General features: G+C 50.3%; 1 protein-coding gene and 1 long non-coding RNA gene across 5 annotated transcripts; one reads left to right on the top strand and one right to left on the bottom strand.

Annotated features, from left to right (window-relative positions):
• Nucleotides 1-4,883: 4,883 nt before the first annotated feature.
• LOC138925011 (uncharacterized) lies at nucleotides 4,884-8,570 on the bottom strand. Its single transcript, XR_011440608.1, has 3 exons — nucleotides 8,409-8,570; nucleotides 6,587-6,675; nucleotides 4,884-6,155 (listed from the first exon to the last, which is right to left on the bottom strand). It is a non-coding gene; the product is annotated as an uncharacterized lncRNA (long non-coding RNA).
• A 54-nt stretch (nucleotides 8,571-8,624) lies between these two features.
• On the top strand, nucleotides 8,625-23,115 carry ECSIT (ECSIT signaling integrator). 4 transcript variants are annotated; one of them, XM_070273081.1, is made up of 10 exons: nucleotides 8,796-8,877; nucleotides 8,980-9,034; nucleotides 9,192-9,304; nucleotides 14,710-14,828; nucleotides 17,918-18,335; nucleotides 18,650-18,873; nucleotides 21,719-21,776; nucleotides 21,874-22,022; nucleotides 22,198-22,303; nucleotides 22,769-23,115. In XM_070273081.1, the coding sequence occupies exons 4-10, from the start codon at nucleotides 14,733-14,735 to the stop codon at nucleotides 23,020-23,022; spliced, it is 1,305 nt and encodes a 434-aa protein (XP_070129182.1). In that variant the 5' UTR covers nucleotides 8,796-8,877; nucleotides 8,980-9,034; nucleotides 9,192-9,304; nucleotides 14,710-14,732; the 3' UTR covers nucleotides 23,023-23,115. The 4 variants fall into 4 exon arrangements, with proteins under 4 accessions (XP_001915530.1, XP_023501124.1, XP_070129181.1 ...); XM_023645356.2 differs by lacking the exons at nucleotides 8,796-8,877; nucleotides 8,980-9,034 and adding an exon at nucleotides 8,649-8,774; XM_070273080.1 differs by having other exon boundaries at nucleotides 8,765-9,034.
• The last annotated feature ends 217 nt before the right edge of the window (nucleotides 23,116-23,332 follow it).

Here is a 23,332-nt window from a genome sequence, read left to right on the forward strand (position 1 = left end):
GGCGGCCGGGAAGGGCGGGGCCTGGCGGGACCCGGCGGCGGTGACGTCACGCGCTGACTCACTCGCCCCGCCCCCGGCGCGGCCGCCTGGCCATTTATAGCATCCGCGCGGGCTCTGAAGTCACGGCCCAGGCACGACGGGGGCGGGGGGGCACTCGGCGCGCCCCCATCGGGGCAGCCCGGGGTCTCCCTGGAGGGCAGCCCTCTCTGATGTGTGACTCTGCATCTCTGGCTCTGTTTCTAGGTCGTTCTCTGTCCGTGCCTCGGCGTCGCCTAGACTTTGTCTCTCTCTGTGTCTCTGAATCTGCGTGTCTCACTGCCTCTCTTTGTCCCCAGGTTTCCTCTCTCCGTTATCTCTCCATCTCTGTGTCTCTGTTTCTGGTCCACGTCTCTAGGTCACCATTTTTCTCTCTCGCTGTCTCTGTATTGTCTCCGCCTCTCTCTGTGTCCCTGTCTGGCAGATGGGGGTAGAGGCGGAGAGAGGGGGCTGATGCCATCGAGGGCCCAACCCCAGGGGACTCCCCCATCTCTGGCTGCCTGGTGTGCAGTCCCCTCCTCAGCTCCTGTCTGGCGTTTCCCAGGCTCCAGCCCCTCGGTGCCTCAGTTTCCCATCTAAAGGAAAGGGTGGGAGCTTGTAAGGAACGGAGATTCCTGGAGAGTCCAGGACTGATGGTCATGAAAGGAAAACCCAGCCTCTCCTCAACCTTGGGAGACCCCTAAAACCTTACTGAGTCTCCTAACACACCCACAGACACACACAATTCTGTACCGGTGTGTCCCCAGGAGACAGTCCCGGCCCCGTCCCCCACCGCACCTGCCTGTTTTGGTAGCCCTGCCTGGCCAGCCCCCTCCTCACCTAGCTTTTGCCTCCGGAAAACAGGCAGAGACTTGTTCATAAAGCTTTCAAAGTTGTTTCTGGAAGGCTCTCTCCATGCCAGGCACTGTGCCAGGCACAATCTCATTTAATCCTCACTACAACTCTCGGGGGGGCGGAAACTCGTAGGCCCATTTTATAGATAAGGAAACAAGTTTCAGAGAGGGACACTCTCCCAGGGTGACGCTGCTCCAGCTGCTTCCAGATCCTTCCACATGTTTCATGAGTGCTCAAGCAAGCTCCTACCTCAGGACCTTTGCACTGGCAGTCCCTTCTGCCAGAACACATTTCTGAAAGATGCCTGTCTGGCCTCTCCCTCACTTCCTCTGCTCAAATAACAGCACCCCCCACCCCAGACTGTGGGAGGATGGGCATGAGGGAGCTATTCACTTAAGAGTTCGCACCTGACAATGGGTCTGTCTACCTCCATGAAAACTTTCATTTTAGAAAGCCCCCACTGCTCTCTATCTCCTTTCCCTTTCTTTTCCTTATCGTCTCCTTTTTGCCTATTATCTGTGTCATCCTTCAAGAACAGAAACTCCACGGGGGCAGGGCTTAGCCTGTCTGGGTCACTGCTCTATTGCCACTGCCCAGTACAGTGCCTGCACACAGCAGGCACTCACAAAGTGCTGAGAAATGGAATTAAAGTGGGTAATCCAGGACTCGAACCCACATCTGTCTGAAATGTTGGCGCTTAACCATGTGCAAAGGAAGCACATTATTTCCCAGCCCCTCCTGGACTGAGGAATGTTGAGCTGGGGTTCCCCCTTGCATTTCCATCCCCACCCTCCCCAGAGGACCAACTGGAGTTTGGAGAGGGCACTGGGTCATGGGCTGTGGCTGGGGTTATTCCAGGCCATTCCACAGCTGCCCACTCCCTTGTCTGGCCTTGAGCTTTGCAAGGAGGTATCTTATAGGAAAAACATCTGGTTGAACAAGAGAGCTTTTGAAAAAAGTGGACAGATGGGCAAAAATCAGAACACCTGACAACGCAGTGTTGTGGGAGCACTGTCGATGGGCGTGGGCAATTTGTCCACAGCTTTTGAAATGACAAGTGTCCCTACCTTTTCTTAATTTTGTGTGTTAACTTGATTGGGCCACGGGGTGCCCCGATATTTGGTCAATTATTCTGGGTGTGTCTGCGAGGGTGTTTTTGAATGAGATTAACGTTTAGTGGGTAGACTGAGTAAAACAGATTGCCCTCCCCAGTGTGGGTGGGTCTCATTCAATCAGTTGAAGGCCTGAAGAGAACAGAAAGGCTGATGCTCCCTGGAGTAAGAGGGAATTCCTGCCTGCGTGACCGCCCGGAGCTGGGACATCGGTCTTTTCCTGCCTTCAGCCTGGAACTGAAACAACAACTGTGCCTGGGTCTCCAGCCTGCCAGCTCTTGGATGGGAACTTACACCATTGGCTCTTCCTGGTTCTCAGGCCTTTGCACTCCAACTGGAACGACATCAGCTGCCCTCCTGGGTCTCCAACTTGCCAACTATAGGTCCTGGACTTCTCAGCCTCCATAATCCCGTGAGCCAGTTCCTTACAATAAATTAATCTCTGTCTTTGTCTCTCTCTATATGTATTCTATTGGTTCCATTTCTCTGGAGAACCCTATCTATCTAATACATCTTCTGAATCAGCAAATCTCTTTTTTAGAATATTCCTAAGAAGTACAAGCGTAAGTCTGGAGAATGACATGTACAAGAATATTGATTGCAGTGGCCATTTAATAACAAGTCACCTGTAGATCCATCAACAGTAACACGTGAGATAGACAAGGATAAAGGCAGAATATGCCACACTTCGTTTCAATTAAAGAAAGGCACTTCAGTGCTGTGGTTGAGAGCAGGGTCTCTGGGTCCATATTCTGTAAGAATATGCCATGGTGCTTCCTGGCTCTGTGACCTGGGACAGGTGTCTTAACCTCTCTGTGCCTCAGTTTCTTCCTCTGGGAAAATGGGCATATTAATAGTGCCTGCTTCTCAGGTTTCTCTGTTTTTAACTTTTCATTTTGAGATATTTTAGACTTACAGAAAATTTGCAAAAATAGCACAGAGTTCCCATATGCCCTTCACCCTGCTGCCCCTACTGAAAACATCTTACGTAACTGTAGTACATTTATCAAAAGTAAGAAATCAACCTGGGGACACTACTATTAATAAACTACAGACTGGATCTGGATTTCTCCAGCTTTTCTACTCGTGCCTTTTTCTGTCGCAGGGCCCAGTCCAAGATTTCTAGCTGCATCTAGCTGACGTAGCTCTTTAGTTGACATAGCTCCTTAGTTGACATAGCTCCTTACTCCTCCAGTCTGTGACAGCCCCTCAGTCTTTCATGACCTTGACGTTTTTGAAGAGTACTGGTTGGTAATTTTGTCCACTGTCTCTCAGTTTGGTTTGTTTTGGTTAGACTGAGGTTTTCCCGTCCCTGGGAAGGATACCAGAAAGATGACGTGCCCTTCTCATACCAGGGGCTTATGACGTCACTGTGATGGCACTATGACTCATTGCTGGTGATGTTAACCTTGGTCCCTTGGTTGAGGTGGTATCTGCCAGTGTCCTCCACTGTGCAGCTGCTCTTTTTCCTAAGGTTGTTTGGAGGACTACAGGTAAAAATTCTACACTGGGGCTTCACACATACTTTTGTGTTCTGTTACACAAGCAAACAAAAAACATGTAAATACCTGTGTTTGAATCCACTACTTCTGGAAGGATGAATCAGAAAATAGGAGCTGTGACTGTCCCCAAGAGGGGATACTGGGGACGCTGAAGGTGGCAGGCAGGTCAGGGACCCCCACCACCGCCCACACACGTCCTAGCCGAGCAGAGCGAAATGCGCCTGCGCCTAGCTAGGCACGCCCGGCAGGGGGCAGTAGTGCGCCCAGCCGCTGCCCTCGCAGCTGTCAATGTGCGAGGGAGGGGGTGCGCAAGCCTTCCTGGACCGGCAGTTGATTGGCTGCGGCGCCTCTCAGATCGGCCAATCACAGGGATCTTGAGGAGGCAAATGTGCTGCGGCTGCGCAGAGCCGTTGAGGCGTCCTAAGGGTAGCCGCGTGTATCCTTCTATCCCCGTGCCGGCGTCCTGCGTCGTGGATGCCAAGGGCTGCAGAAAAGACTTTATGGAGGTGAATAACCATCCTCGCCTGGAGCCTCTGCTATGCCAAGCACCTGTTTTATGTTCTAATCCACTTAGGTTATTAACAGCCTAAAACTGGGGCTTTCTGGGGGAGCCCATGAGCCCCCCTCTTCCACTGTGACCTAATGTCTTATCACATTACCCTCACTTCATCCCACTTCAGCCACACAGGGCCTTTTAGGTCGCTCCTTGTGTCCAGAGTGTTCCCCAAACTTCCAGATGATTCACTCACCTGTTCTACACAAATGTCACCTACTCTGCCAGGCCTTCCCTGAACAGCCGACTTCAAACTGCAAAGCCCTCTTGTACCTTCTCCCTTTCTCTGCTTCACTTCTCTATCACTTAGCTTTTTTTGTTGTTTTAGATTGGCACCTGAGCTAATATCTGTTGCCAATCTTTTTTCTTCTTCTTCTTCCTCTTCTTCCCAAAGCCCCTCAGTACATAGTTTTATATTCTAGTTGTGAGTGTCTCTAGTTGTGGCATGTGGGACGCCGCCTCAGCATGGCCTGATGAGCGGTGTCATGTCCGCTCCTGGGATCCGAACCAGCAAAAACCCTGGGCCGCCCAAGAGGAGCGCCCAAACTTAATCACTCGGCCGCGGGCCAGGCCCCACTTACCTTTTTTGAAGTAGACTTTTTAAAATATTGTGGTAAAATATATAACATAAAATTGACCAGTTCTGTGATATTAAGTACATGCACGTTGCCATGCAACCATCGCCACCATCCATCTTCAGAACTTTTTATCTTCCAAGACTGAAAGTCTGTCCCCATTAAACACTAACGCCCCATCCCGCTCCCCCAGCTCCTGGTACCCACCTTCTACTTTCTCTCTATGGATGTGACTACTCTTGGTACCTCATACAAATGGAATCATACAGTATTTGTTCTTTTGTGACTGGTTTATTTCATTTAGCATAATGTCCTCAAAGTTCATCCATGTTGTAGCCTGTATCAGAAATTCCTTCCTCTTTAAGGCTGAATAATACTCAGTTGTAATGTATACACCACATTTAGCTTATCCATTCATCTATTGACAGACACTTGAGTCGTCTTGGCTATTGTGAATCAGACTGCTATGAACATGGTGTGTAAGTATCTGTTCGAGGCCCTGCTTTCAATTCTATTGGGTATCTACCCAGAAGTGGAATTGCTGAATCATACAGTAACTTCATTTTTAATTTTTGGGGAACGCCAACTGTTTTCCGTAGTGGCTAAACCAGTTTACATTCCCATCAGAAGTGTCCAGGGTCCACTTTCTTCACATTCTCACTAACAATTGTTAGATTCTATTTTTTTGATAATGGCCATCCTAATGGATGTGAAGTATTTAAACAGACTTTGAAAGTATATCATACATATAGAAAAGTGTACAAATGATAGATTAGTTAATCCATGATCACTTTAAAACTTTTAAGTTGAGATATTACTTAAATGCACAAATCTTAATGCAGAGCTCAATGAATTTTTACATACATATACACCTGTGTAATTGCCATGCAGCTCAAGCTATAACATATATATATATTTAATTCTTAATCTATTTGTCAATATCAACCATTTTGTTAGTCACATGTAGCATCTTACATTTTTACTTCATGAAAATACGCCCTTTCTTGGGGAAAAAACTCTAAGCACTTGGAGAACTTAAATTTCTTTTCTTCTTTCTAGTTAATTTTATATTTCCTTCTGGCTTTAGCACACAACAAGTATTTGTTTTAAAATGCGTATAAATATTTGTTGAATTAATGAATGTATTCTGATCTTTTGAGATGGCAGAAGGATAGAAGACATCAATCTACATATCTAAATTAATACACAGAACACAGAGAATCAACCTCTATGCACAAGCAAAAAGGGACTAAAAAATTGCTATTCATTTCAAAAAGTAACATGTTCCAAGTTCAAAATAGATTAAGGTTAACAAGACTATAAATGAAATAATATCCTAAACAGTTTTGAAATTGCACTTAATTTTTTCAAGCTGCAAATAGTTGTAAAATTTTCACAGGAGATGTTCAATATATGCGGGGCGTGAACGTGGGGAGAGGTAGTGTCTCCAGGGGTCTCTACACCAGGCGGTAGACGCGGAAGAGAGAAACTGCGTGGTGACATGGGAACATGTGATCCCAGCTTCGGAGAATCACCACCAGGTCTGGAGGGGGCAGGAGTCAGAAATGGGCAGAGGATTGAGTCAAGGTGACCCCAGGTCTCACCCAGTTGGATCCCGTCTACCACGGAGCAGGTAATCAGAGGCATCAGCTACAATCCGTGGGATGAGGGGAGCAGGGGGCCCACCGACGCCCTACTCTGGATGGCGCTGGACCTGGCATGGAGGGGTCAAGGCCGTGGGTCAACCTCTGCCTGCGCTGGGGTCAAGAGAGACTGCGGGCTGGCCTATGAGGCTCCTTAGCTGAGCCAGTCTCACTCTGAGAACCTCCCTGGAGGGGTCTCTTCCTTACCTAGACACCCTCAGCAGTGTCCACCGCCCCCCGACCATGCTGCCGGCTCCCCACCCCGACAGGAGCGCGGGGTTGGGGAGGGAGTGAAGTGGAGAACGTCCACCCGGGCCCAGCTGCCTCTTACAGAGTGAGGTTGGTGTTGATTGTCTCCACGGAGAGTAGGTTGGGCCGGCTGACAACGCCGATCGCCAGGGACAGGAGGACGATATACACCTGGGGCGGAAATACTGACAAGTTAGGCCCCGCCCATCTCCCCGCGTGGCCCCGCCCCTCCAGGCCCCGCCCCACCTAGCAGCCCTTTGGAGGCGTTTGCATGGGCCCAAGGCGCTCCCAGGCCTGCCACAGGCTGCGGAGCTGCTGAGCGCCCGGGAGCTCTTTTGGTGCGAGACAAAATCAGAAGGCTGAACCGCAAAGGGAGCCACAGGGACGTGCAGGGGTGATTATTGCGCTGTGGCCGCGTCCACGCCCCAGGTCCCTCCTCTGCCCGACTGCCCAGCCCCTACAGCCAGCGACCCGGATGCCAGCTGCACCATCTCCAATGTCGCTGTGCCCTGAGGCAAGAAGATTGTCGACGATCACAGGCCTGCTGCACACAGAGGAGGAGAAATACAAATCCAGGGACCCAGACGCTGCATCTCTCACGCACACTTAGGGGGACAGCCAGCCGTGGGTAGACCCTGGGCATCGGACGCACAGCCACACAGAGATACACACGGGGTGCTACAAACACAGCGACGGCGCTTACTACGGTTGGGTGTACGGTCATATGCAGAGAGGCAAAGAGACACAGACACAACCACACACAGTTCCAGAATCGACCCATGTTGAGGCACAATCACAGACACATACGGTGTCACATAGTGTCACTGACACATAGAAGGTGGGGGACACCCATACAAGTCAGAGACACAGAGGGTGTTACAAACACATACATACATAGAGTCCCACAGTGTCAGAGACAGACATACAGGGTGTCATGAGCACAGTCCCACACACATGGAATCAGAGGCTCATACAGTCACAGACACACGCTGGTAGTCAGACACAATCGCACACAGACAGACAGATATGGGGTGTCACACATAGTCACATGTGTCTCGACAGTGGGACACAATCATTCATCTACAAGTTGGGGACACAAGAGGGATCACGAACACAGTCATCGACCCACCAGTGTTCAGACACACAGTCACACACACATTAAGTCATGCAAATCATCACAGAAATGTTGACACACCTACTGCCAGCCCCTCAGGGTTGTGGGACAAATTCTACACACCCTCTGCACACAGACACAGAATCAGACGCCCAGAAGCTGTAGAATTACAGGTGCCCATGTAACTACTGACACACAAGAACCCACACACACCAATTCCCAGACTGGCCTGGCTCACACTGACACACACACAGGGACCACCCCTGACCCACACTCACACAGCCACACATACAGCTAGACACCTTTGCTCGAGTTTTGAGATACTACAAAAACGCATGAAAAAACCCCAACTGTCACCCCACATCACAGTTACACACACACCGCGGCCACAGGACACAATCATGAACACACACCCAGCCTCACAGGACCGTCAGCCCTCAGCAAGGGGGTCCAAGGTGTCAAACTAGATTCCATGCCGTCCCAGGGAGGGAGGCGGAGCGAGGTGTTAGGGTGAATCCCCCATAATAATAATAGCAAACATTTGTATGGCTGTTCTGCGTAGATTAACTTAACGAAACCTCAAAAAACCCCATGAGATTATAATTGGCCCATTTCGGGGGCGAGACAATCAAGGTACAGATGGGTTAAGCACCAGCCCAGAATCACTAAGCTAGATTAGCAGAGCCTGTCTCCTTCGCTAATATCAACGCCATATCCTCAGCGCATTTAGCACACAGTAAGCGCCCAATAAATGTTTGTTGAACAAATGAAGGAATCCCGTCACTCCTACCTTTAATACTTCATTCCATTTCAGGTGGAAAAACTGGGGCCGCCAGCTGTATTCACAGACCCCCCACATGCAGCCTCCCAGCCAGGAACGGTCCTGCGGCTCCATCCGGGGCCAGACTCCTCAATTCCCAGGTCAGGGGTGGGGCTTTGCCTTATTAGGGGCGGGGCCTAGCTCGTTATGAGGCGGGACCAAGGCCTTTCCTCCTTCCTATTGGTCCTTCTCCCTATGGGCGGTACCCCTCTAAAGCGGCGCTCGCGATTGGCTAGCTCCCTGGTGGCCCGTGACCCGGAAGCTCTTCGGGCAAAATGGCGGCGCCCAGCGGTAAGACAGAACCGGTCCGGAGTCCGCGGCCGGCCGTTTGAGTAGGTAGGTCGCGTGTCGGGAGGCGAGCGGGAACCGCTGGGTCCTGGGGCGGCCCATTTTGGGCTGGCAGGGCGGGAGGGTGGCCCCAGAGGGACCCGGCTGCAGGGTCAGGGCACGGTGACCTTTGGGAGTGCAGGGCGGGGACGTGCAGGGAAAGGCCACCCTCCGGGTACCCGCCTTCTGACGTCCCTCATCTCCCGCTGTGCAGATGAGACAGCTGAGGCTCAGAGAGTTTAAGGCCTTGTCCTGAGGCCACGCTGCAAGTGAGCTTCTAGGCGGGAGTTCGAACCCGCGTCTGCCTGTTTTCCTAAGGGACCCGGAATCCCGGCAGCCAGCCTCAGGGCTGCTGTTAGGTACACCCTGCCTGGGAGTTGCTATTTATAGAAGTTTTTTAGAAATTTCGTTCTTCTTCCTATTCAGCTGATACCAGGCACTGTCCCGGGTGCTGGAGACACAGCAATGAGGAAGACAGACAAAAATCCCCGTTTCCTGGGGGAGCCAGACATTGAACAAATCAGAAATAAATGAAACAGGTGATTTCAGCAGCTAGGAATTGCTAAAAATGCATTCATCAGGGTAATGGGGGCTGTAGATTGGGAGTGGGGCGGTGGTCAGGAAAGACCTCTCATTTGAATAGAGACCTGAATAAACAGAGACAGCTATGGATTGATCTGGGGGGGGAGAAATTTCCAGAGGGAAAGCAGGTGCAAAGGCCCTGAGGCTAGAATAAACTTAGCTTGTTTAAGGAACAGTGTAGCTGGAGCTGCTGGTGATCAGTTGAGTTTGGAGGGGGAGAACCTGTCTGATTTTAAGTGTGATAGACCATTAGTGATTTTAGGCAGAGAACGCTGAATTTAGTTTACATTCAAACTAAACCGTGGGGAGAAGTGACTGGAGGAGGCGGGTAAGGAAAGAAGTGGGAGGCTGGGTGGGTATTCAGGAAAGAGGTCATGGACTGGATACATTTGAAATGGATTTTGAAGTAGTCATCAGGATGAGTTGATGGGTTGAGTGGGGGAGGGAGGGACATAGTGGACTCAGAAATGGCTTGTTTTGTGGCCTGAATGATGAGGAATGGCGGTGTCATTGGCTGGGATGGGGAGGAAGAGGTTTAAGCAGGGATGTCAGATGGGAGCAAATTCAGTTTGAGATGGCTGGGTGTATGCCCAAGTGGCAGTCAGGTATGGAGGCTGGAGCTCAGAGCTGACCATAAGCATTTGGGAGCCGTAAGCACCCGTGTCATTGCGTCTCAGACTTGCGCACACATAGGAGACACCTGGGCTCCTGGACTCTTGTTAAAATGCAAATTCTGATTCCGTAGGTCTGGATTAGGACTGAGATTTGCGTTTCTAATAAGCTCCCAGATGCTGCTGCTGATGCAGTTGGTCCCCTGGAACGCACTTTGAGTAGCAAAGGTTTCGATTAAGGTCTTAGTCTTAGCTGCACATTAGCGTCATGGTTGTGCTTTAAAGTGCTGATGCCTCGGCCCTACCTCTCGATATTCTGATTTATATGTCTGGGGTATGGCCTGGGTGTGGGGATTTTTTAAAGCTCCTCAGATGATTCTAATAGGAACAAGGTTTGAAACCATTAGAGCTGCTTATAGGACTACAGAGAAGAGAGGAACGAGTTGAATGATGCCCAGGGTAGCAGACAGACAAATCCAGAATGTGGAATTCTTTGCAGCCTTTTTACACAAAGTGTGGTCTCCAGACCAGCAGCCTCAGCCTCACTTGGAAGCTGACTACATGTGCAGAGTCTCTGACTTCCCGCCAGACCTGCTGAATCAGAATCTGCATTTTAACAAGATCCCAGCTGATTCATCTGCACATTCATGTCTGTAGACGTCGCAGACTTTAGAGAAGGAATCAGGTCCTGCTGATTGGCTGAGAAGGTTTAAGGAGGGCCCCACCCATGCCGCATGCTTCTGAGAAATTGAGCAAAATGAGGCCTGAGAAGTACTCACTGGCTTTGGTGAATGTAGAACTCACGTGGTGCCCTTACAAGGGGCGTCAGTGGAGTGGTGGGGGCAGCAGCTAAGTTGGAGAGAGTGAGGAAGGACGATAGTGTGTAGACATCTCTCAGGAGAAGCTTTGCTGTAAAGGGAGCAGAGAGTGGGGCAGAGGCTGGACGAGGACTTCAGGCCAAAAGGGGAGATGCTAGAAAAAGTTTCAATGGTGATAAGAATGATCCAGACACTTCCCACTGATTTTATGAGGCCAGCGTTACCCTGATACCAAATCCAACAGACACCAAAACTACAGACCAGTATCTCTTATGAATATGGACACAAAATTCCTCAACAAAATACTAGCAAACCAAATTTTAGCAACATATAAAAAGGATTATACACTGTGACCAAGTGGAATTTAGCCCAGAAATGCAAGGTTACTTTAAAATCTGAAAATCAATTAATGTAATACACCACGTTCATAGAACATAGGACAGAACCCACATGACTATTTCAATAGATGCAACAAAAAGCATTTGACAAAATCTAATACCCTTTCTGATAAAAACACTTAACATCCAGTATAGAAGGGAATTTCCTCAACCTGATAAAGGGTGTCTTTGAAAAGCCCACAGCTCACATACTTAATGATGAAAGACTGGATGCTTTGCTTTGCCCCTAAGATCAGGAGCAAGACAGGGATGTCTGTTCTTGCCACTTCTATTCAACACTGTACTGGAGGTTTCAGCAAGGGCAGTTGGGCAAGAAAAAGAAAGAAAAGGCATCTAGATTCGAAAAGAAGAGGTGAAACCATCTCTGCTTGCAGATCACATGATCTTATATATAGAAAATCCTAAGGAATCCAATAAAAAGCAATTAAAACTAATAAATGAGGGGCTGGCCCAGTGGCGCAGCAGTTAAGTTCACACATTCTGCTTCGGTAGCCTGGGGTTTGTTGGTTAGGATCCTGGGTGCGGACATGGCACTGCTCAGCAAGCCATGCTGTGGTAGGAGTCCCACATATAAAGTAGAGGAAAATGGGCATGGATGTTAGCTCAGGGCCAGTCTTCCTCAGCAAAAAGAGGAGGATTGGCAGCAGATGTTAGTTCAGGGCTAATCTTCCTCAAAAACAAACAAACAAGTGACTAATAAGTGAGTTCAACAAGGTTGCAGCATAGAAGATCAACATATAAAAATAAATTATATTTCTAAACACTAGCAATGAATAATGTGGAAATGAAATTAAGAAAATTATCCCATATACAATAGCTTCATAAAGAGTGAAATGCAAATAAATCTAACAAAAGAAATAAAAGACTCATACACTGAAAACTATAAAACATTGTTGAGAGAAATTAAAGAAGATCTAAATAAATGGAGCGGTATCCCATGTTCATGGATCAAAAGACTTATTATTAAGATACCAATTCCCCAAACTGATCGACAGATTCAACACAATCCCTATCAGAATCCCTCTGGCTTTTTGCAGAAATTGATAGCTGATTCTAAAATTTATATGTAATTGTGAGGGACCCAGAATAGCCAAATAATGTAAAAGAAGAACAAAGGAGGAGGACTTACACTCCCTGATTTTAAAACTTACAAAGCTACAATAATCAAAACTGTAGTACAGGTCTAAGGCTTAACATGTAGATCAATGGAATAGGATTGAGAGCCCAGAAATAAACCTTTATGTTTATGGCCAATTGATTTTCAGCAAGAATGCCAAGACAATAAAATGGGGAAAGAATAGTCTTTTCACCAAATATTACTAGCACAACTAGATAGCCACATGAAGTGAACCCCTGCCTCACACCATACATGAAAATGAATTCAAAGTGAATCATAGACTTAAATGTAAGAGCTGAAACTGTAAAACTCTTAGAAGAAAACATAGGAGTAAATCTTCATGACCTTGAGCTTGGCAGTAGGTTTTTTAGAGACAACATCCAAAGCACAGCTATAAAAGAAAAACAGATAAGTTGGACTTCATCAGAGTTAAAAACTTGTGCTGCAAATGATAACAAGGAAATGAAAAGACAATGCAAAGAGCGGGAGAAAGTGTTTGTAGATCATTAGGGTCTCGTATCCAGAATATACAAAGAGGGGCTAGCCCCGTGGCCAAGTGGTTAAGTTCTCGCGCTCTGCTGCAGGTGGCCCAGTGTTTCGTTGGTTCGAATCCTGGGCGCGGACATGGCACTGCTCATCAAACCACGCTGAGGCAGCGTCCCACATGCCACAACTAGAAGGACCCACAACGAAGAATACACAACTATGTACCAGGGGGCTTTGGGGAGAAAAAGGAAAAAGATAAAGTCTTTAAAAAAAAAAGGAATATACAAAGAACTCTTACAACTCGGTAATAAAAAGAGGCTAACCCAATTTTGAACATGGACAAAGGATCTAAATAGACATTTCTCCAGAAAAGATACACAGTGGCCAATAAGCACATGAAAAGATGCTCAGCATCATTAATCATTAGGGAAATGCAAATCAAAACCACAAGGAGATAGCACCTCACACTCACAAGATGTCTATAATCAAAGACAGACAATAATAAGTGTTGGCAAAGATGTGGAGAAATCGGAACCCTTACCCATTGTTGGTGGGAATGTAAAATGGTGCAGCCACTTTGGAAAGCAGTTTGGCAGTTCCTCAAAATGTTAAGCAGAGAGTTCCCGTATGTCCCAGCAACTTGACTCCTAAGTGTTTGCAGAAGGGCAGTGTAACTGTGTTTATGCAAAAACTTCTACATGAGTGTTCGTGGCAGCATTAGCCATAACAGTCAAAAAGTGGAAGCAGCCCAAAATGGCCATCAATCGATGAATGGATAAATGTGGTTATAGCCATACAATAGAGGGTTTTGGGGGCAATTAAAGATTTTATTTTTTTTTCCTTTTTCTCCCCAAAGCCCCCCAGTATGTAGCTATATATTCTTCATTGTGGGTCCTTCTAGTTGTGGCATGTGGGATGCCGCCTCAGCGTGGTTTGAAGGATTCGAACCGATGAAACACTGGGCCACCTGCAGCGGAGCGTGAGAACTTAACCACTCGGCCACGGGGCCAGCCCCCTTGGGGGCAATTAAAAGGAATGAAGTTCTGATACATGCTACAACATGGATGAACCTTGAAAACATGCTATGTGAAAGAAACTAGTTACAAAAGAGCATGTATCATTATTTCATTTATGTGAAATACCCAGAGTAGGCAAATTTATACAGACAGTAGATTAGTGGTTGCCTAAGGGGACATGGAGAGTGGCTGCTAATGGGTATAGGTTTTTTTTTTGGGAGTGACAAAAATGTTCTAAAATTAGATTGTAGTGGTGGATGGCACAACTCTGTGAATATGCTAAAAAAAAAAAACAACCATTGGATTTTACACTTTCAAAGGGTGAACTGTATGGTATGCAAATAAAGCTGTTAAAAAAAAAAGAAAAAGAATCATCTAGGCGGCCTGGTGGCGCAGCAGTTAAGAGCGCACATTCCGCTTTGGCGGCCCGGGGTTCACCAGTTCGGATCCCGGGTGCAGACATGGCACTGCTTGTCGAGCCATGCTGTGGTAGGAGTCCCACATATAAAGTAGAGGAAGATGGGCATAGATGTTAGCTCAGGGCCAGTCTTCCTCAGCAAAAAGAGGAGGATTGGCAGCAGATGTTAGCTCAGGGCTAATCTTCCTCAAAATTAAAAAAAAAAAATTATCTCAATAAAAATTACAATTAAAAATAAAAAGAATCATCTGGTCACCTGTATCCTGTAGGGAAGGGGCCACTGCAGGAGCAAATCCCTCGAGATAGTGAAGGGTTTGGCCCAGTGGAACAGAGACCCTTGACTAACAGTCGACTAAGCCCCATCTCGTGGATGGGGAAACCAGTGGCACTGGCAGGTGAGCCATGCCGTCTGGAACTTGGCCTCTGCCCGAGAGAGGGGGCTTGTCTCTGTTGGCAGGTGGGACGCCAGGCTGATGCTGTCTCTTCTCTCTTGGCCAGGTGGTTGTCCGACAAGCAGAGGCATGAGCTGGGCCCAAGCCAGCCTCCTGGCCCGGGGCCTGTGCCGGGGCTGGGGAGGCATCTGTGGGGCCGCCCTCACCGGAGCCCCCTTCTCTCAGGTAACCACCAGCGGAACAGTCATCGGGGTGGAGGGAGGCGGGCAGGCCCTGGATGTGCTCCCAACCCCTCCAGATTCTACCTAGTGGAGCCAGCTCCTGGTCTGGCTGGCCAGTCTGCTCTGAGGGCCCACTGAACGTGCCTCATTCATTTTAAGAAGTGCCGGTGCCCCTGTGGGTGAGGGGGTTGAATTTGAAAATAAGGATGTATGCGCTAATGGATCTGGGTGGGGAACGTGGGCAACTCCTACATTCACTGTAAAAATGGGGGCGGAAAATGGAACTTCCATCCCTTACCCGAAGTGGCCAGGGGGCCCAAGCCCGTCAGCGGCCGTGGATACCAAGGACGCTGATGGTGGCGATGACCATTCCTTATTGAGCACTTTCTCTGTGCCAGGCCCTGTGTGATGCATTTCATTTACATTATCTCCTTTGTGGTGTCTCCCCTTCCGTGGGGAGAGCTTCTGGATTTTTTCCCAATGCACCTGCCACCTATAGTATTAGCTGCCTACAATTTCACTTAAAATGAACCCCACCTTTTTTTTAAAAAAAAACATCACGTTCTCTAAGCTGGACATTGGGGTGGCTCTTGCGGGCAGCAGAGCAGAGGGACTGAGGGCAAGAATTCTGATCTCAGCTCTGCTGGTTTGTAGCTGTGTGACACTAGGCATCCCACTTTCCCTCTCTGGACCTCAGTTTCCTCATCTGTAAAATGGGCACACTAAGAGCGCTCCCTCAATGGGCAGCTGGAAAGATGAAATGAGACTCATACTCAAAATGCCCAACAATGCCTGAAACATGAGAATATTCGGTAAATATTAGCTTTTATTAACTATATAGTTTTAAAGATAACTCATCTATGACCATTCTAATTTAAAAATTCAGTTTAAATTAAAATAAGAAATTTGTTTGTATACCATCTAGAGCAGGCAATGAAAAGGTCGGCAAACCTTTTCATAAAGGGTCAGATACTAAATATTTTTGGCTTTGCAAGCCACACGGTCTCCTGCCACAACTTCCCCACTCTGCCACTGTGGCACACAGCAGCCCCTGGCCAGACAATGAGTGAGCATGGCTGTGTTCCAATAAAACTTTATTGACAAATGCAGGCAGCTGGGTTTGCCCCAAGGGCTGGGCTTTGCTAACTTCTGTTCTAGAGAGATCTGGCCTGCTCCCAGCAGCCCACTCTGTGGAACAAGATCTCCTTGACCCAAGGGAGATGCTGTCAGAGCAGATGGGGAAACTGAGGCCTGAGCAGTAAAGTGGGATGTGGGCATCACCTGTCGGAGGCCAGTCAAGCCAAGATTCCTGCTGACCCCAAAATCTGCATTTTCCTTTTTTAACTGAGTTTTTGCAATTTATCCTTTTTTTGGTGGGGGGGTTGGCCTTGAGCCAATCTTCCTATTTTGTATGTCAGATGCTGCCACAGCATGGCTTGATGAGCGGTGTGTAGGTCCGCACCCGGCATCCAAACCGGTGATCCCTGGGCCGCCAAAGCAGAGTGCATGAGCTTAACCACTGCACCAGTGGGCTGGTCCCTTTTTAAAATTTTTAAAATTTTATTTATTTATTTGCTGAGGAAGATTCACCCTGAGCTAATATCCATGCCAGTCTTCCTCTACTTTTTAGTTTGTGGCCCACCAGCACAGCATGGCTGCTAACAGAACAGTATCAGTTCGTGCCCAGGAACCGAACTCGGGCCACTGAAGCAGAGTGCATGAACTTTAACCACTAGGCTACCGGGGCTGGCCCTGGAAATGTATTTTTTGAATAGGTAATACAATTAGTTCCACTGGGCCTTACAGTTCAAAATTCCAAGCTACACCATGACAAGGGTCTGTCCCTCTCTTGCTGGGCCACCAGTTAGCACCCTCTCTAGAGGCAAGAGATATTACCTGCTTCTTGTATTTCCTCCCGGAGATATTTCACAGAAGGAAAAAATACAGTCAGTTCTCATTATTCGCAGCAATTGCATGCTATAAAGTCACCACATCCACTGAATTAGCAAATATGGAACCACTGCTCCCCCGGGGAATATGGGGTAGGGTTCCTGGGAGCCCCTGGTCACAGCTTCTCATCCACCCGTCAGCATAACCTTGTTGTATGTGTGTTTCTGTTTAAAGACATCTTATTTAAAGTATATGGTTGACTCTAACATGGAACTCACGGCCAACAGCACTGTCACGCATCCTGAACGAGGCATTTCTACCACGTGTAGTTTCTGTGAGCAATGGCAGAGCCTTCTTGCACACAGGAACACTAGACAGCCGTCCGCACTCCGCTGGGGGCCGTTTCAACAGCTGATCACCAACAAAAAGATGCGAAAAATGTGCACTAAATTAACCTCTGAAAGGAGGCTCGTTGACAGTATGAGAGATGACACAAGAAGGCAGGATGTCACCTTGTTCCATCTCAGCTGGAACGTAGGTGTTGGAGGCACCACATCGCATGTGTCCGCAAATGAGCGGGAAAGCCCCGGGAGTAGTGACGTGGGGATTGCAAATACATTTTATCGAGTAGGCAAATTTGCAAATACAGAATCCACAAATAATGAGGATCCACTGCATAGAAGTTGGGTTGGTTTTTTTTGTTTGTTTACACAAATGGGAACCTACTCTACACACTGTTTCACACCTTGCTTTTCTTTGTTTATAATATACCCTGGAGCTCATTCCGGGTGACACGAGACCTTCTCAGGGGGTCTTACAGCAGCAGATGCTCCTTGTCCAGGTTCACGGCCATTTGCTTAATTATTTCCCTGCTGATGCACATTTGGGCTGCTTCCATGGATGCAGCGGATGCAGGAAAGTCATTTGGCGCAGGTGTGTTTATGGCTGTCGGATTTAAATGCCAGATGCAGGATTGCTGCCTCAGAGGATGCGTGAATGTTGCCGAATTGCCTCCGTGGGGGGGTTACCACTGTCTTCCCACACTTTGTAACGGTGTCTGATCTTGGGATTGTAACCACACTGCCGCATTTCCTCGGAGGCCCGTCCGGATGCCCGTTGGCGCCTTGCCCAGGGAGGAGCTAGCCGGCAGTCCCCGGGGGCACCAGGACGCGCCAGGTTCCAGCAGCGGCTCTCCGTCCCCAGGTCCCCCCGCAGGCCCCGCGGGGCCTCCACTGCAGCACAGCCGCCCACCACTCCGACTCATCCCTGGTCCCACGCCCACCGGAGCCCCCGCGGAGGCCCGCCAAGGCCCTGGCGCTCCACGAGGAGCTGTTCAGGCAGGCGCCGGATGGCGCGCGGGACAAGGCGAGCTTCGTGCAGGCCGTTCAGAAGTTCGGGCAGCACAACGTGCACAGGCGGGGCCACGTGGACTTCATCTACCTGGCCCTGCGCAAGATGCGGGAGTACGGCGTCGAGCGCGACCTGGCCGTCTACAACCTGCTGCTCGACGTCTTCCCCAAGGAGGTCTTCCGGCCTCGCAGCGTCCTCCACAGCATCTTCATCCACTACCCTCGGCAGCAGGAGTGCGGGATCGCCGTCCTGGAGCAGATGGAGAACCACGGTGAGGCCAGGGGGCCGGAGGGGGTGGGGGTGGGGCTGGGGGCGCCGCCTTGCTCGCGGGGGCTCCCGCCCTCCCGTTGCTGCACAGCTCTTCTCTGTCTCGCTCTCTCCCTCTCTTTCTCTCAGTCTCTCTTTCTGTCTCTCATCTCTCTTCTCCCTCTGACTTTTCCTTTAAATTCTCTCGGATTCCGCTCTCCCTCCCTGTCATCAGTTCCCTGATCACCCCTTGCTCCCGGCCCCTCTGCTGCTCTGTGTGTCCCGTCTTCCCTTCCCTCTCGGTTCCGCCCTGAGTCTCTGCCTGCGCCCCCGGCACAGGGGTGATGCCCAACAAGGAGACGGAGTTCCTGCTGCTTCAAATATTTGGACGCAAAAGCTACCCCATGCTCAAGTTCCTGCGCATGAAACTGTGGTTCTCCCGCTTCAAGAACATCAACCCCTTCCCCGTGCCCCGGGACCTGCCGCAGGACCCCGTGGAGCTCGCCAGGCTGGGCCTGCGGCACATGGAGCCTGACCTCAGCGCCAGGGTCACCATCTACCAGGTATCCACCCCGGCCACACCACCGGCTGCCGCCGGGGCTGGGCCCCCCGTCACTGCCCCGAGTGATTATGGTGACACAGGCCGTGTGCCCAGGCTGAGCCCTCCTTGCCACAGCTTGACCTCTGACGTCTGCTCCTACCCCTCTCCCACACTCTTCCTTTCTGTTCCTTGAGCATTCCGTGCCAGGTCCCTCCTCAGGCCTTGGCACTCGCTGTTCCCTCTGCCAGGAACACCCTTCCCTGGGGATTTCATGCTCTTCGGGTCTCAGCTCCACTGTCCCTTCCTCAGGATCCCCTTCCTGACCACCCTGGCTGAGGCACCACCCCATCCCTGTGCTGAGCTTGGTTGCTCATTCACTGTGACTCAGTTTCCCCTGTGTCCCCCAAGGCCCAGCAAGGGTGTGGCACAAGGCTGACGCTCAGCATTTGTTTGTTGAATGACTGAATGAAATATTCCAGACTGCCTCCCCCAGTTCCATGTCCTGGGGGCCCCACTCATGCCCGGCCACATAGGACATCCAAAGAGAACCCCTCGCAGCACTGTCATCTGGTCCTGGAGGCTGACCCCCGATGACACGGTTTCTCTCAGAGCTGCTGCTTCTGAGATGGAGAAGCCCTGGGGGCTGTGGGACCCCAGAAGGGGCAGGGGGCAGGGAGAGCTTCCTGGAGGAGGTGAGGGGGAGCTGGGCTCAGGCAGGACAGGAGAGGCGAGGAGCATTCCAGGCCGAGGGAGCAGTGTAGGCCAGGGCCCGGAGCCGCTGAGGATACAGAAGGGCCTCCTGTGGCCGGTGCCGGGGGTCGGGGTCGGGGAGAAGAGGCATGGAGGGCACGGGCTTAAAGGACTTGGTTTTGAACCTGGTTGGGGAGAGAGCCACGGGGAGGGTTTAAGAGTGGGAGTCTTGCTTCTGGAAGGATTTGCGATTTTGAAAGCGCCCCCTGGCGGCCGTGTGGATGGTGTTGGATGGGAGGGTGCAGAGGACTGAGGGGAAATCAGAGTGAGGATACCTCTTTGCCTATTTTCACAAAAATAAAGAAGGCACAGATAAATCAGAGACGGGTAGAAACGATTATCTCTGGGCAGGTGGAGGAGATGGGTAGACAGAACAGGGACAGAAGAGAGACATCTATTTGATATGGGCTGGCTTTTAAACGATGTGAATGTTTAGGGTACTAAAAAAAAATAAAATCAAAAAAGAGGGGATGGGGCTGGCCCCATGGCCAAGTGATTAAGTTCACGCGTTCTGCTGCAGGCGGCCCAGTGTTTCGTTGGTTCGAATCCTGGGTGCGGACATGGCACTGCTCATCAAACCATGCTGAGGCAGCGTCCCACATGCCAGAACTAGAAGGACCCACAACAAAGAATATACAACTATGTACTGGGGGGCTTTGGGGAGAAAAAGGAAAAAAATAAAATCTTAAAAAAAAAAAAGAGGGGAAAATCCTACGAAAACTGAAACCAAAAGAAAACAAATGGATGTGGATAATATTTAACTGACAACATAACCAGTGAGAGAAAAACGTTATTCTGAGTCACTGTCAATCAACTGCCCATCCTTAGTGGCAGGTATTTGAAGAACAAACAAGGTCTGCGGAGAAATCCTGAACTTAACCCCACGTGTTATGGTTAGTAGTAATATCGACACTATTTATGTATATTGATGGATAAGTCAAATAAGTAAATGTATTGCTGCTGACAGGAACCAAGATTTTTAGCATGAGGGAAAAAGATAATTAATATACTATCAAAATGTTTAGAAAACTCCATAGTGTTGCAATGAAAAATCAACATAAATATCTTGTCCAGTAAAAGGGCCCAGGAGCAAAACATACACTTCCCCTCCCCCCCAAAATACTTCTTTTCCTTTTTTTTTTGCTGAGGAAGATTTGCCCTGAGCTAACATCTGTTGCTAATCTTCCTCTTTTTGTATGTGAGCCACCACCACAGCATGGCCACAGACAGATGAGTGGTGTAGGTCCACACCCGGGAACTGAACGCAGGCTGCCAAAGCAGAGAGCACTGAACTTAACTACTAGGTCACCAGGACTGGCCCCAAATATATACTTTTATAAAGGTTTCTCCAATGGCAGAGCATTATCCACTTGCCTTTTGTTGTGGCTGGGAGCCCATTCTATGTCCATATCCATTGATCCGCCTCAATTGTTTTTGACTTGAAAAGACGAATGCTATGTGTTTCAATAATTGTCCAATCCCAGACTTTTCGGTCAAAGAATACGTGCATTTAACAAAAAAACTTCATTTAGGTTTTTGAACCAAGTTCAGAGTGTAAAATCAAAAAGATACAAAAGGGTGTCCCTTCTCCCTGGTTCTCCACAGAGGCACACACTGAGATTTGCTTCTTGTCACTCCTTGGAATATTCTGGGCGTGTGAATTCTTTTTTTTTTTTTGGCTAGGAAAGATTGGCCCAGAGCTCACATCTGTTGCCAATCTTCCTCTTGTTTTTTTTTCCCTCTCCAAAGCCCCAGTACGTAGCTGTATATTCTTGTTGTTAGTTCTTCTATGTGAGCTGCCACCACAGCATGGCTACTGACAGGCAAGTGGTTTGGTTCCGTGCCTGGGAACCACACCCAGGCTGCCAAAGCAGAGCCTGATGAACTTTAACCACTAGGCCATCAGGGCTGGCTCCGTGTGAGCATCTTCAATGCTGGCACCTATTGCTGAATCGGATAGAAGTGAGGAGGGGTGGACTGGAGTGACATGTAGGAGGCCCAGGAGATGGGCCCAAGAGGCACTCTGACTTTGCTGGGATCTCGCTACCCCTTTCTCCCCCCTCGGCTCCTCTGTAGGGACTGGGGGCCAGAAGCTTCCACCTTGCTCTTCCTTGCAGATGCCTTCGTCCAAAGACTCGACAGGTGCGGCAGACCCCGCTGAGCCGCACATCGTAGGTAAGGCCCTGTGCAGGGGTTCTGCTGGGTAGGCTCCCTGGGCCTCTGGGCAGAGCCCCTCAGCCAGGGCCCCCGGGTATGTGTGTCTCCACACCAGGAATCCAGAGTCCCGATCAGCAGGCCGCCCTGGCCCGCCACAACCCAGCCCGGCCTATCTTCGTCGAGGGCCCCTTCTCCCTGTGGCTTCGCGACAAATGTGTCTATTACCACATCCTCCGAGCTGACTTGCTGCCCCCTGAGGAGAGGGTGAGAGCCCAACGCGAGTTGGGGGGAGGGGGTGGTTGGCACCGCCCGAGGGGTCATGGGAGGGCTCAGAGGTGCAGGATGGGGAAAGGGGACAGTTCCTGTGGGGGCAGGGAGGCAGCAGGTGGCTGCCAGCTCCTGGGCCTGAGACTCTGCCCAAACCCCCCTCCCGGGGTAGGAAGTGGAGGAGATCCCGGAGGAGTGGAACCTCTATTACCCGATGCAGCTGGACCTGGACTATGGGAGGAGCAGCTGGGATGACTACGAGTTTGACATCGATGAAGGTAGAACTGGGATGGGCAGGACTCCAAACACCGCACAGGAAGAGGTGCGGCCTCTGGGGTCCAGGGGTGGGGCCCAGGTACTCACACACCCACCCTTCACATGCCCCAGGGGCTCCAGGCCTGTCAGCCCTGTCATTTCCTCCTTCACACATTTATGGAGCGCCTCTGTGCTGGCCACTAGGTGTGACCAGGACAGGCCCTGTTCCTGTCCTTGGGCAGTTGAGGCCAATAGGGGACCAAGCAAGTAACATTCTTGGGGCCTCAGGGGAGGAGCAACAACCCAGCCTCAGATGGGGGTCAGGAATCTTGAAGAACCAGGCAACATCACTCAGGCGAAGTGTGGGGCCGGCAGTCTGGGGAGAGGGCTATCTTAAAGTCCCCGCCCGTGGCCTCCAAGGGGTGTGGGGAATGGGGGCGCTGCTCCAGCCCCCACTGCACAAACTGAGGGCCGGTCTCTGCCAACAGTGGAGGAAGGCCCAGTCTTCGCCATATGCATGGCGGGTGCCCACGACCAGGCCACACTGGCCAAGTGGATCCAGGGCCTGCAGGAGACCAACCCAGCCCTGGCCGAGATCCCCGTGGTCTTCCGTCTGGCAGGGTCCACGGGGGAGCTCCTGGCGCCCTCCTCAGGGCTGGAGGAGCCGTCCCCGCCACCACCCGAGGGCCAGGAAGACGAAGAAGACAGTCAGCAGCAGCGACAGCAGCAGGGTCAGAGCTGAGCCTGAGCTGTCGCAGGGGCACGGGCTGCGGACTGGTGTGAAAGCATGAGATGACCTTTGAGTGTACAGCAAATAAAAGTTTTCGGGCTCGGGGCTGCCTCCCCTCCTCTCTGCAGTGTGGCCTCCCTGCCCTTTAGTGCCTGTAGCACTCCAGCATCCAGGACTGGTGGGTGGGACCGGGGCCTTCCCTCGGCCTCCACCAGACAACTCCCGCCCTTCCCTTATTCCCAGGGTGCTTTCAGGATAAAGGCGTGGAGGGAGAAGTCCCTGCGTGGTCCCCACGATCTGCAGGCTCTCCGGGCTCCTTCTT

The sequence above is a fragment of the Equus caballus genome, chromosome 7, assembly GCF_041296265.1.
Source record: "Equus caballus isolate H_3958 breed thoroughbred chromosome 7, TB-T2T, whole genome shotgun sequence".
Lineage (NCBI taxonomy): Eukaryota > Metazoa > Chordata > Mammalia > Perissodactyla > Equidae > Equus > Equus caballus.

Excerpts from the sequence above, each read along its gene's own strand:
- ECSIT (XM_001915495.5), top strand. The coding sequence starts at position 14,733 with ATGAGCTGGGCCCAAGCCAGCCTCCTGGCCCGGGGCCTGTGCCGGGGC. Across the intron at positions 14,829-17,917 it reads CCGGAGCCCCCTTCTCTCAG|GTCCCCCCGCAGGCCCCGCG; the intron begins GTAACCACCAGC and ends CTCCGTCCCCAG. Across the intron at positions 22,023-22,197 it reads TGCTGCCCCCTGAGGAGAGG|GAAGTGGAGGAGATCCCGGA; the intron begins GTGAGAGCCCAA and ends CTCCCGGGGTAG.